Raw genomic sequence first — 13,828 nt, 5'->3', positions numbered from 1 at the left:
ACAAAAATCTAAACAAACAAAGAACCAATGGAACAAAAAATTACCAAAATCAAGCAAGACAAAACAAAATATTCACTAATATTTAACTGAGAAAGAGAACCATATGAATCATACAGCCCAAAGATAATAGAAATATATTATAAACAAAATTAACATATGTAATACAAATATTAAAACAAATAATTTATTCTTTTTTAAGATGACATTCAAAGAGGAACTAGACTGCAATCACCAAAAGGAAGAACATTATTCTTTCAAAGAAATGATACATAGTACATGTAATATTGTCTTGTCACTTAATATATTTGTATTCTTGTATACTTATTACTGACTGAGGCTTACTAATTAATTTCTTCATAAACATGAATTGACTGTTGTTAGGCACATGGATATTTTGTTTCTTTTCCCTTGTAAACTTAATTGTTATACCATTGTAGCTGTTTTTGATAATTGGAAAATTTAAAACTGTGTCATGAACAGTGATGTCTGAGATGCCATCTTTCTTGACCATATAGTACTTAAAAAGTACATGGGAAATTTTTTTTTACCTGTTTGGATTGTTGTTCAATTAATTCCCTTTTGTATTAAACAAGTGCTAATAAAATCCCCAAGCACATTTTGTTTTGCATCTCAAATCTGAAGAGGAGATTTCATAATCTAAAGATTCACCAATATGAGAAAACATATTTAAAGAAAACTTTTACATGATCAGTTCATTTTTTCCCATGAATGGAAAGGAACAGCTACTTTTTTGAAAATATTGGACTGCTACTAAGGTGAAATGATTTGTCATTATCTGTATTTATAAAATATATACAAATAAGTAGAAAAGCAGCTATATTTTTATGGGACTACAGTTGGAATGAAATCATGAATGCAGATCAATGCTGTTGAAACAGAGTAAGACTGAGCACTAAATTCAGCTGTGTACTATTTCCTACCCTCATTTAATAATACTCCTGCATGTCTAATGCCCAAAATTGAAGAGGTTAATATTTTATTTAAAACAAGTGGAAATAACAGTATTTGGTATTCCCAAACTTTGGTATTCCCAAACTTAATTTCAATTTGAATCTAATGTAAACTATGGATCTTCCCCAATACTGAACTAAAATAAAGTGAATAAAGAGATTAGCACCACTTTATATCAGAAAAAGTAAGTAAGCTTAATGTTACAACAAACTTAATGGGTTTGCAAATCACCTTGTAACCCTGCTTATGTGAACTGGTTTTTGTTTTGTACAGTGATCCTAGCATAGAGCGATACAAGAATCAAACTTGAGGAACTGAAATTCAGAAAGAGTAATTTAGTAATTTGTTTGCACAAATCTGTCTGAGACCCTGAGGCCAACACAAAGGAAATCAGAAAAATTCCACCAATATAGCAATTCATCATATTGTAGCATAATTTATCTAATCACTGAATTCTTTCTTAGGTCAGCTCAGACACTGACTATTAATCAAGTTATTTTAAAAGTACTGTCTACTTTTAAGCAAAGCAGAAAAGTTTATTCTCCTCCTTAGATGCAACTGCATACTTTAAAGACATCCACATCTATTTTAAAATTATATAGTGAATGAATTACAGATATAACATGTTATTTAGCAGGTATATTTATTAGAGATGTATTTTGAAAAAGAAAAAGAACATCATTTGTTCCAAGATGAGTTAGAAAGAGGAAAACCATGAAAGAGAATGGCAAGTGATTCGTGAGTAATTTAGATGAAAACATTTCAAAGAAGATAAAATTCAGAAGAAAAGGCTCAGCATTGACGAGTGAGAGAAACATTGCCAATTATTAATGAACCCATCAAAATAGACACTTGGGAAGTCTTTACTGTGCAATAGTTACAGTGATCCAGACCTTAAACCCAGTGAAAGATTGTGTGTGTGTGTGTGTGTCTGTGTGTTTGTGTGTCTGTGTGTCTGCGTGTCTGTGTGTGTCTGTGTGTACATTTTTAATTACTTTATTTTTGACAGTATAATATAACTACATCATTTCCCCCACTCACTTTCCTTTCTCCAAACTTCTCTTGCTCTTTTTTCACATTGACAACCTCTTTTATAACTAATTCTTGATTGAACATAACTAGCTGGTAAGTTTAAAGAACAAAGCAAAAACTACTAACTCAAAGAGTATGGGGATTGAGAGGTACTGAGAAAATAGCAAAGGGACAGAAAAATTGGAGATATGCATTGCAAGAAAAATAAACAATGAAACCAAAAACACATGTAGAAGAGTACATGATCTGAAATCTGAGATGTCAGAAATCAAATAAAAAAGAAAGATCATGAGAAAAACCATAAAGATGATAGAGAAGGCAAGGAAGGAGAGGAAGTGCACGGTTAGCATAGAAGGCTTGTTCCTGAGATTTTGGCTTTGGGAATGATTGCATGCTGTGTTGCCCTTAACAGTGCCTATGTGAATGAACCCTGAGAAAAAGGGGAGAAAGTTGTATCTTCTGCATATGTATTTTCAATGTAAATTGCATTTGTTGTTGTTTAATCCATTGAAATTAGCAAATTTCAAAACTGCAAAGAATTGAGGCTTCTATTTTAGCCTACACTAACAATCAACCCTTTATCATCTTAGTTGACTGGAATAAAACACTCATTCTTCTGCAGTACATTGTTTCAAACTTCTCTCCTTAGAAGTTAATTTGTACGGATAAATGCCCAGTTGTTCCATCCCTATTCCCAATTACAGGGAACACAATTTGAGAATTACTGAAACAAACACTGAAACCAATGGGAACAAAAGAGGAGAAGAGGTTGGCTAAAGATATTCAATAACACAGATTTCTGTATGATAGGCAGCGGGATTTAAGGTAAATGCAGAAAATAGCAAAGAAGAAAAGATGGCTCCTCTCAGTAATGCTTAAGTCTTCGGATTATAAATGTAGGGAAGTGTCAAAAATTAACTGTGTATCAGTGTTGTAATGTCACAATGTATAAATAGGAAAGAGGACTCAGCTTATTTTTCTGAAAGATTTTTACTCTCAGTGTGGCATGCATGTGATGGTGAGCAGACGTACAGATAAATAAATGACAAAGAAACTCTGCAATGAGTTCAAAGAGATCAAAGAAAATATTTTTCCTCATTCAGTTTGATTACATTTAAACTTATGTGACTTTATACTTTTCCATATGTATGGGTGTGTCTAAATATGTGCCCATGCATGTTACATACTTGTTCCATAACATTTAGGCACAATAATTACAATGTTACTACTCACCTATAAGTCTGTGTGTGTGTGTGTGTGTGTGTGTGTGTGTGTGTGTGTGTGTGTGTGTGTGTGTGTGTGTGTGTGTGCAGTAGTACACAATGGTGCCAAAAATTCTCACAAATTCTCTTTAGGGACTTTCCAAGTTGACTTTTAATTTTTCTTTCTCCTTCTCTCTATTAACATGGAAAGATTATTAATGATTTCTGCCAAATTTAATAAAAAAATCTACCCTGTTTGAAATTAACCCTCAAAATTAACCATCAATATTAAACATAATGACATAAACATCATTTGATAAGTATTCACCATTTAAGTGTATTATTTGTTGATCATAAATATATTTAAGAAATATGCACATTGCTAAGTTACTTTCATAATATTAAAACTCTCATGTACATTGTGAACCTCCATTTCAGTTCAGAACCTAATCAATACCTCATCAAGTTTCTGCTTCCATTTTGGAGAGTTCACATAAATTATATTTGTGACTATCTCCCCTCAGACACATACTATTTCAGATGACTTATGTTTTAACATCCTTCAGTAATTCATTGATTTTTTTTTTATTTCCAATTTGCTTGCATCTGAAACTGTTGCATTATATTGTTTTTGTTTGAGGACATGATTTTGTATGCCACATTATGGTGATTTGTTCTAATAAATATTAGCTTGTGTTTTAAGGCATATATTTTAAAAATAGAGCATGCACAGGCTCAAAAAATATAACTACTTGTCCCAATGTTTTTTTTTTCTTAGAAGTATGGCATCATAGAATTATGGCACAATATAAGATTTTCTTAAGTATATATAGAGAAGTTCCATTATTTTATGTGCTCAAATGGATCTTCATGTGCACATTTCTGGATTGGCTACACTCTACTCTGAAAAATAACATTCAGATAAAAATGAATCATAGATTTTTGTAGCATAAATATAACTCTTACTAATGCAAAATTTACAGACACAGAGGAGGAATGTTTTAATAAGCAGTGCCATAATTTGTTGTGGCTAAATGAAATTTCAATAATTAATAAAACTATAATTTTCTAATCCTTAAACAATAAATACACATTTCCCTATTACTTGGCAATGATAACAGATTAACTCATTACATATTTAAAATTAATGATATTTTTTTCCATTTTCTAAATTATTAAAGGACCACATTTGAATATAACTTCTTCATGTCCATTTCCTGCTCTGTTTTATCAGTTGAGATCATCAAATTTTTTACATGTACTGATAAGAGGTACAATATGCCAAAAATTGTGGGAAATATATCATTTGGTACCATTCTTAGATATAGAAATAGATATATTATCAATAAATCAAAAGTAAATCCTCCTAAAAGGTAATGACAAGAATTTAGGCATAGAATGTACATGTAGGTTTAGTTAGTCAGATATGTAATTAGGAGGACACCTATAAGTGAAGCGAAGGTATTGATTTTTTTTTTTTTTGAGATCCTGACAACAAGATTAGAGGTCAGAATGCACATAATCAACTATTGTAGGCCATTCAAGAAGAACAACAAGCAGCTTTGGAACTCATAGAATGTGGTCCACCCATTAGTACAACCAACATGGATGTCCCTCAAAGAGGCCACAACTCTAAGTGTCCTGAGAACTTATTACTGTTGTGGAGTCACATCACTACTAATCTAAAGGCTGTATAAAAACTCTAAAGGGGCTGCCAGTACTTTATTGGGCAGTATCTCTGGCAATCACAATTATAGTGCCTGATCTTTCTTAGGCATTGCTGCTGGAGCAGATTAATGATTCAATCACTAAATAAATAACTAGTAAATAACTTAGAAACGAAGATTGTCAGCTATGACCACCATCCTTAGAAAGCATTTGGAAAAATAAGGTGTTAGGCAAAATGGGTTAAGATGGTTTTGCTAGTGATTCTAATGTAGAAAATCTTAGAGGCAATTGAGTTCAGAAAGGTACAGTCCTGATAGTTAACCTAGAGTTTTGTTTGGTTGGTTTTTGGGTTTTTGCTCTGTTTTGTTTTGATTTTTAGGTCAGGGAACAAGAAGAATGGTAGGACAGACTGACACAATTCTCTTCCTGAAGCTGAGCTCAGGATCAAGATGATGAATATCTTGTACACATTTTTTGCCCCCAGCTTCCTGATGTGATTTAATAAAATTTGCTGATGAGTAGATGTTCATTCTGAGGATTTAAAATATAAATGGCTGATTGTTTCTTATATAAAAGTGTAAATGTGTGATCTTTTAAGATTTTGGAAAGATTCCTTTAATGATGAATGATAAAATAATTGATCTGCAAGTTGCTGTCTGCCAGTAAGAAAAACTGGCTGAGAAAATTACCTTGCTTGCTCATTCTTTGTTAGTCTATAACAAGTTGCTTAGCTGTACATGGATTTTTGGAAATTATTTGTTTTCTTTATATGTTCTATGCAATGTTTTTTTTCATGTAAAGGTATTTGGAAATATATTGGGTTTTTTCATAAAAATTCTCAAAAAGAAAAATAGAACTTAATCACAGTACAATTCTATGTTGCTTGAAAGATTTTTCTGGGATATAAAATCTATGGAAGAAGAAAATAAAGTTGTTGGAGCCGACTTATTAGAGTTTGTAATATATATGCGTGTATATGTGTGTGTGTGTAAAAATGGTTGGAGTGTGCTTGTTGAAGCTTTGCTTCCATCCATCAAACATGGATGGTTGTGTAAGTAAAGTGGTTGAAGTCAACTCATTGGCGTTTGGTCCATCCACCAAAAATGTGTGTAAGTTGTATGTATGTAAAATGGTTTAAGCTTTGCTCCACCACACAGTGCATGAATGTGTATGTATGTATGTATGTATGTATGTATGTATGTATGTATGTATGTATGTATGTATGTGTGAAGTTGAAGGAACTCACTTGTTGGAGCCTGCTCACTGGAGCTTGTCTTGCATCATCCACTGTGTGTGTGTGTGTGTGTGTGTGTGTGTGTGTGTGTGTGTGTGTGTGTGTGTGTGATTATTTTCCCTCTTTATTTCTCTAGTCACTGGCTACCATGAGCAGTCCCTGTCAGTTGCTACCTGAACTGAGTCTCCCCCCCCCCAACCCCTGTCAGCTCTACTAGTGCTGATCTCCATCTGCGGCTATTAGCACCAACCCCAGTCATCAAAGCCACACTCCTCAGTTAAACCTGTTGTATTGAAGCTGACCTTCAATAGGCAATAAAACAGCAATGTCAGGGAAAACAGCAATTTAAAATTCCAGAAAGGAAATAAGAACCATAAATGATGCATGTCATAGAAAGTGAGGTAGAAAAACTATTTAAAATGCAGTTTTCTTTGTGATTATACAAAGAAGGCAAAAAAAAAGCAAATATTCTAGCCAAAAAAAAAAAATGAGTCATGACTAACAGAAGGAAAAATAATAAAAGATTGGTTGATGTAGCTATGAAATTTAGTGCATAATTCTAAAATTACAGGTATGTAGAAGCATGAAGTTAAGTGGGAATGTAAGTATCCATAAAAGAACAGTATCTTAGTGAGGATTAGGAAAATGGGTTAGTAGAGGTGGTTTAAACTGTGGTGCACTGGTTATGGCAAGCACTGCTCTCATATGGATTTGAGTTGTGAAACAGAAGAAAAGTCACGTATAATAACATGTTTTATTCTACGGATTAGGAAGTGATGGAGATCAAGAACAGCTCAGTAGTAACAGAATTCATCCTACTTGGCCTGACCCAGTCTCAAGAAGCTCAACTCCTGGTCTTCGCACTGATTTCAGTTTTCTACCTAATAATTCTCCCTGGAAATTTTCTTATCATTTTCACCATTAGATCAGACTCTGGACTCACAGCCCCACTTTACTTCTTTCTGGGAAACTTGGCATTCCTGGATGCCTCCTACTCTTTCATTGTAGCTCCTAGAATGCTTGTGGATTTCTTCTGTGAGAAAAAAGTCATTTCTTATAAAGCCTGCATCACTCAGCTATTCTTTCTGCACTTTCTTGGAGCAGGAGAAATGTTTCTTCTTGTTGTGATGGCCGTTGATCGTTATATCGCTATATGCCGTCCTTTATACTACTCCACTCTCATGAACCCTAGAGTCTGTTATGCCTTATTGTTGGCTCTGTGGCTTGGGGGTTTTGCTCATTCCATTGTACAAGTGGCTCTTATCCTAAACTTGCCCTTTTGTGGGCCAAACCAGCTGGATAACTTTTTCTGTGATGTTCCACAGGTTGTAAAGCTAGCCTGCACTGATACCTTTGCTGTGGAGCTCCTGATGGTTTCTAACAGTGGTCTACTTACCCTCTTATGCTTCTTGGGACTTCTGGCCTCCTATGCTGTCATTCTCTACCACGTAAAAGGACATTCTTCTGAAGGGAAGAGCAAAGCCATCTCTACATGCACCACCCATATTATAATTGTGTTTCTCATGTTTGGGCCTGCCATTTTTATCTATACCCGCCCCTTCCAGGCTCTCCAAGCTGACAAAGTTGTTTCCCTTTTCCACACGGTCATCTTTCCTTTGATGAATCCTGTGATCTATACACTTCGCAACCAGGAAGTGAAAACTTCTATGAGGAAGTTGTTAAGTCAGTATGTGATTTGCTGAGTGGATAAAAGAAAGAGAAAGCAAAGAGAAAGAGAGTGAGAATACAGTTTGAATTAATTAAACTATGCAATTATTCATGCATTGAATCAGTTCTTTAGCAAATGCTGTGTTAGGTACTTCCAGTTTTCCGACTTTATTCTAAGAACACAAATGAGACAGGGTTGTATTCCAGTGAATGAAACCAAGCCAAACCTTCGAACTCGAAAAATTCACTAGAATCAATGCTCTGGTATTTTTAGACCTTAGCTATTGAGTAAGACACTTGAGTAGACTTTAACTGAAATCAAGAGTATTTAGCAGAAACAAATAACAGTTATGAAACAAGCATCATAGAAAGCACTGGAACTCAAAGATTTGAAGCTTTGAGTACAATTGAAGGACATAAAAGGAAGAGAATAGTTACAATAGAGTTAAGGGATGTAGAAGCAGCAGAATGTGACCTGGATAAAGATTTTAGAGCATTTTTTAGGTAGCTTTAGTTATTGAAATCCTAAAATCATACAACTGAAATTTATAATGATTATCCAGTGTTTTCTATTTGATTTAAGACAAATACTAAAAATTCTGTATAAAAGAAAAATATATGATTAACAAAATAAAATTAAATGGAATGTAACCTGGTATGTGGGCTTTTTTTCCCCCTGAACACGATAAAGACTTAGTTTTCATAGAGGACAATGGAGTCGTGGGAACATTTACCAGACTGTATCATAAAACAGTTTATTTATCGTAAGCCTTCAGTTTTATTTCTACTATATTTTGGTAGTAAATGTATCATAGTAAAATGGGATTTTTCTGTTACTTGAATAATTAATTGATATGTTTGCAATTATTTTGAATCTCACTACAATTTTCAACAAAACAGACATCTTAGCAATAATGATCCTTCCAATTCATGAACTAAGGATATTATTACTTTTTTCTCATGTGTAAAATCTTGGAATCGATCCTAGATTATCAGGCTTGGCAGTATGTGCCTTTACTTGCTAAGAAATATTACCAGCTCATGGATCATAAGTTTTTTCATTTATATTTTATAAATCTCTTCACAGAGTTCTCTCATTCACAGATGTTTCATTCTAGTATAAGTAACAGTTATTAAAAATACTATACTAGGCCGGGTGGTGGTGGCACACGCCTTTAATTGCAGCACTTGGGAGGCAGAGGCAGGCAGATTTCTGAGTTCGAGGCCAGCCTGGTCTACAAAGTGAGTTCCAGGACAGCCAGGGGCTATACAAAGAAACCTTGTCTCAGAAATAATATATATATATATATATATATATATATTATTATTATTATTATTATTATACTAATTCCCAGGGGGAAATAGAGATTTATACCACCATTATATAGAACAATAGAGAATTTCTTTTAAAACTACATAAAATGTCATCTACTTACTATGTCATCCAGAAAACTTAGTACCAAGCACACATTTGTTGGAAATGAAATTTAGACACCCCAGTTAACTGTTGTCTCCTCCTTTTTATAGTAATTCTTAAAATAGCAAGCACGTAAAAAACACATAGATATGCAGAAACATATAGGTAGTAGAAGAAAATGTTATCTATCTATCTATCTATCTATCTATCTACCTGTGTATATACATATATATACATATACACATGTATCTATATACATGTATATGTATATACATGAGTGTGTGTGTGTGTGTGTGTGTGTGTATGTATTTATGTTTTATCCCACCAGGGGATCTATCCCATAAACCACCACCAAACTCAGACAATATTGCATATACAAACAAAATTTTGCTGATAAGACCCTGATTTAGCTATCTCCTGTGAGGCTATGTCAGTGCCTGGCAAATACAGAAGTGGATGCTCACAGTAATCTATTTGATGGAACACAGGGTCCCCAATGAAGAAGCTAGAGAAAGTACCTAAGGAGCTGAAGCGGTCTGCAGCCCTATAGGAGAAAGAACAACATGAACTAACCAGTACCCCTAGAGCTCGTGTCTCTAGCTGCCTATGTAGCAGAGGATGGCCTAGTTGGCCATCATTGGAAGGAGAGGCCCTTGGTCTTGTGAAGATTTTATGCCCCAGTATAGGGGAATGCCAAGGCCAGGAAGTGGGAGTGGGTAGGTTGGGGAGCAGGGGGAGAGTGGAGGGTATAGGGGATTTTCTGAGAGGAAACTAGGAAAGGGGATAACATTTGAAATGTAAATGAAGAAAACACCTAATTAAAAAAAAAAAAGAAAAGAAAAAATAACAACAAAAAAGATGCCTAGCCCAGTAGTCACCAGGGAAGTTTCCTCCAGAAGCTGATGGGAGCAGGTATAGAGAGCCATGGCCAAATATTAGGGGTAGTTCGGAGAGCACCTCAAAAGAGGAGAAAGCAGTGTAGAAACCAGAAGGTTTGAGGATACCGGGAGAACAGAGTCTACAGAATCAAGTAAGCAGGGCTTTTGGGGCTCAAAGAGACCAACGTGGCAACCATGGATCCCACATGGGTCTGTACTAGGTCCTCTGCATATGTGCAGTTGTGTTAGCTTAGGAGTTTTGTGGGATTTCTAACCATGGAGTTGGGGAGGTCTCTGGCACTTTTACCTGCTTCTGGGATCCCTTTCCTACTACTAGATTGCCTTGCCCAGCCTTGATATGCTGTTTTGTGTCTAGGCTTCTTGCATCTTGTTATGCCATGTTTGGTTGCTAACCCTGGGAGGCCTGCTGCTTTCTGAAGGGAAATGGAGGAGTGGTGGATCTGTGAGAGATGTGGGGAACTGGACAGAGGGGAGGGAAGGGAAGCTCCCTCCATGATTTATTGTTTGACAGAAGAATAAAGTAAAAGGGAAAAAAAGAAAATAAAGAACTCAATTTAGAATAAAATTGAAGTGAGGGGATGTTGGGAGCATGAAGGTTCTTAAGCCTTAATCTCCACCAGAAATATTACACATGCAGAGCTGTCTTCTTGAGGGAAACGGTGTGTAACCTATTTTCCCACCAAAACCTGGGGGATTGGAGGTGTTTAATAGCCTAGTGACCTGTGTTATCTGTTGGGCCAGGCCATAGCAAGCTCTCATAGCCAGGACAGGAAATGACTAGTAATCTAGATGACCATCACATTACCTATATAGCCAGGGCTCCCAAAACTAGGACCAGAGATACCAAACAGTCTAAATGACCCTTACATTATCTGTCTGGATAGTCAGAGGCTTGCCTAACAAGGACCAGAGGTGACTAACACCTGTAATGACCTCTACACTCTTTATATAACTGAAACCAATCTAGATTCTTTTTTGGGCCTTTGAGTGAATACAGGTAGCCTATCTTCAGAATCCATCTCTAAAAAGAAAGATATGTACCTTTAGTTGGATTTCAAAGTAATTATGCTTCCTTGTTCACCAGGAATTTTATTACACCAGAAAACTTTATTATTATTATTATTATTATTATTATTATTATTATTATTATTATTATTTATTTTATTATTATTATTTCTTTTTTTTTTACACTCCAGATTTTATTCCCCTCCTGTTCCACCCTCTGACTGTTCCACATCTCATACCTTCTCCCAGCCTGAAACTGTTTTTCTCAAATTGCACTTGGTTTAAATATCCTGGCATCAAACTACTGAAACTTCATCCAGACTAACTATGTCAGGCTGAACTGACTTTTCATTTGCACCTCTTTGTGGGTTGTTTCTTGCCAGCTGCAACACGTGCAGGAACCAGCACGCCAATGGTGTCCAGGACAGCACTTTTCCTGTGCCAATGAGTTCTTAACTATTGCTGAACTTCTATCAGGTTCAGTGTACCTGGCTTTATGTTAAGATCTTTGATGCATTTTAACTTAAGTTTTGTGCAGGATGATAAATATTGGTCTATTCACATTTTCACATATGCAGACATCTAATTATGCTAGCACCATATGTTAAAAATGCTGTCTTTTTTCCAGCATGTACTTTTGGATTTTTTTATCAAAAATTGAATGTCCATAAGTATATGGATTTATGTATGAGGTTTTAACCCATTGATCAACATAACTACTTTAATGTCAACACCATGCTATTTTTATTACTATAGCTTTGTAGTAAAACCTGAAATCAGGAATAGTGAGACACCCAGTATATTAGCTCTCCTGAGTTTTTTGTTTATACAAATAGTTGAAAATTGTCCTTTCAAGATGTATGAAGAGCTATGTTGGAATTGCATTGAGTCTGTCGACTTTTTTGGTAGAATGTCCACCTTTCCTATGTTACTTCTATTGATTCATGAGAGTTTTCCATCCTCTGTTATCTTCTTCAGTTTCTTTCTTCAAAGACTTGAAGTTCTTATCATATAAATCTTTCACTTGCTTCTTAAGAAACACTCCAAGATATTTTACATTATATGGTACTGTTGTCAAATGGGTTATTTCCCTTATTTCTTTCTCAGTTCATTTATCAGTTGGATATAAGAAGGCCACAGAGTTTATAAGTTAATTTTTTATCCAGCTACTTTGTTGAAAGTATTGATCAGATGTAAAAGTTTCCCAGTAGAATTTTTAGGGTCACTTATGTTTACTATCAAATCATCAGCAAACAGTTTTGACTCCTTTTCAACTTGTTTTCCCTCAATTTCCCTATTGTTCTAGCTAAGACTTTCAGTATGATATTGAATACAGGGAGTAGAAAACCTGTCTTGTCCCTGATTTTAGTGGAATTTCTCTAACTTTCTCTCCACTTAAGTTGATGTTGTCTCTGGGATTGCTGTAAACTGAGGTCCCTAAACTCTCAGGACTTTTATTGTGACAGTGTATTGGATTTTGTCAAAGAACTTTTCTGAATCTAATAATTGATTACTTAGGATTATATGTATATAAAATCTAATCTAGTGGCTATCCATGCTATTGAGTCTTTAATTTTAGGAATATAATTTGAGCTTTTATTTCTTATACATATGTATTTAATATATCTTTAATATATCTTTTCCTCTTTTATTGCCTTATGCCAGAGTTATTTATTTCTGACTAATAAAATTCTAAACATACTTCTCTTCAGTCTTTATCAGACATTTTCAAGAGAACTAATTTTATATGAAGTAATAAAAGATTTCATAAATGTACAAAAAGTATTTTGATAAAATCTACCTCTTCATTTTTTTCTCCTATAGGACCCTGTGAGTCCTCCAACATATTCCTATCATATATCATATATGCATATCACTATCTAATTAGCACTGTATATATCTATGAACATGGTGTGAGACCATCCACTAAGATATTAAAACCTACCTATGGTCATACTCTCAACAACAACAACAAAAACTCTCCAACAATTACCATTAGCAATTCATTTAAGTGTGATGCTGTATGGGCCATTCCTCTATTTATTCTGGAATTTCTCACTTGCTTGATCTTGTGGTCTTGTACAGGGAAGTAGTTTGAAAAGGGATGTCCCCTTCCGTAGACTCATAAATTTGCATGCTTAGTCCCCAGCTGGTGAACAGTTTATATTTCAGGAAGGGTTAAGAGTTGTGGTCTTGGTCAAGTAGTGTGTCATGGTAGGGAGGTGTTTTGAGGTTTTCAAAAGCTCATGTCATGTCCAGTCTCTCTCTCTCTCTCTCTCTCTCTCTCTCTCTCTCTCTCTCTCTCTCTCTCTCTCTCTCTCTCTCTCTCTCTCTCTCTCTCCCCTCTCTCCCTCCCTCCCTCCCTCCCACCCTCCCTCCCTCCCTCCCTCCCTTCTTCCCTCTCTCCCTGCTGCCTGTGGATCTGGATGTAGTCTTCAGCTACTTCACCACCACTATGACTGCCTACCTGTTGATGACAATAAGTTAACCCTTTGAAGCTATAAGCAAGCCCCCCAATTCAATACTTTATTTTAGATAAGTTGCCTTGGTCTCTTTACAACAATAGGGGAGTGAAAAGACATGATTTTGCTGACAGGACCCTGATTTAGCTGTCTTCCGTGAGGCTATGTCAGTGCCTGGAAAATACAGAAGTGGATGGTCATAGTCATCTATTGGATGGAACAGAGGGACCACAATGAAAGAGCTAGGGAAAGTACCCAAGGTACTGAAG

At 35.3% G+C, this 13,828-nt stretch overlaps 1 protein-coding gene across 1 annotated transcript; it reads left to right on the top strand.

The window, feature by feature from the left end:
* The first annotated feature begins 743 nt into the window (after positions 1-743).
* On the top strand, positions 744-8,427 carry Olfr722 (olfactory receptor 722). Its single transcript, NM_146494.2, has 2 exons — positions 744-776; positions 6,879-8,427. The coding sequence occupies exon 2, from the start codon at positions 6,885-6,887 to the stop codon at positions 7,809-7,811; it is 927 nt and encodes a 308-aa protein (NP_666705.1). The 5' UTR covers positions 744-776; positions 6,879-6,884; the 3' UTR covers positions 7,812-8,427.
* Positions 8,428-13,828: the final 5,401 nt, after the last annotated feature.

This window comes from Mus musculus, chromosome 14 (genome assembly GCF_000001635.26).
Source record: "Mus musculus strain C57BL/6J chromosome 14, GRCm38.p6 C57BL/6J".
Taxonomy (NCBI): domain Eukaryota; kingdom Metazoa; phylum Chordata; class Mammalia; order Rodentia; family Muridae; genus Mus; species Mus musculus.
The sequence above is the reverse complement of the archived record's forward strand: the minus strand, read 5'-3'. Positions and strand labels throughout refer to the sequence as shown.

What these genes read in the sequence shown, in the direction of transcription:
- Olfr722 (NM_146494.2), top strand. Translation starts at nt 6,885, where the DNA reads ATGGAGATCAAGAACAGCTCAGTAGTAACAGAATTCATCCTACTTGGC.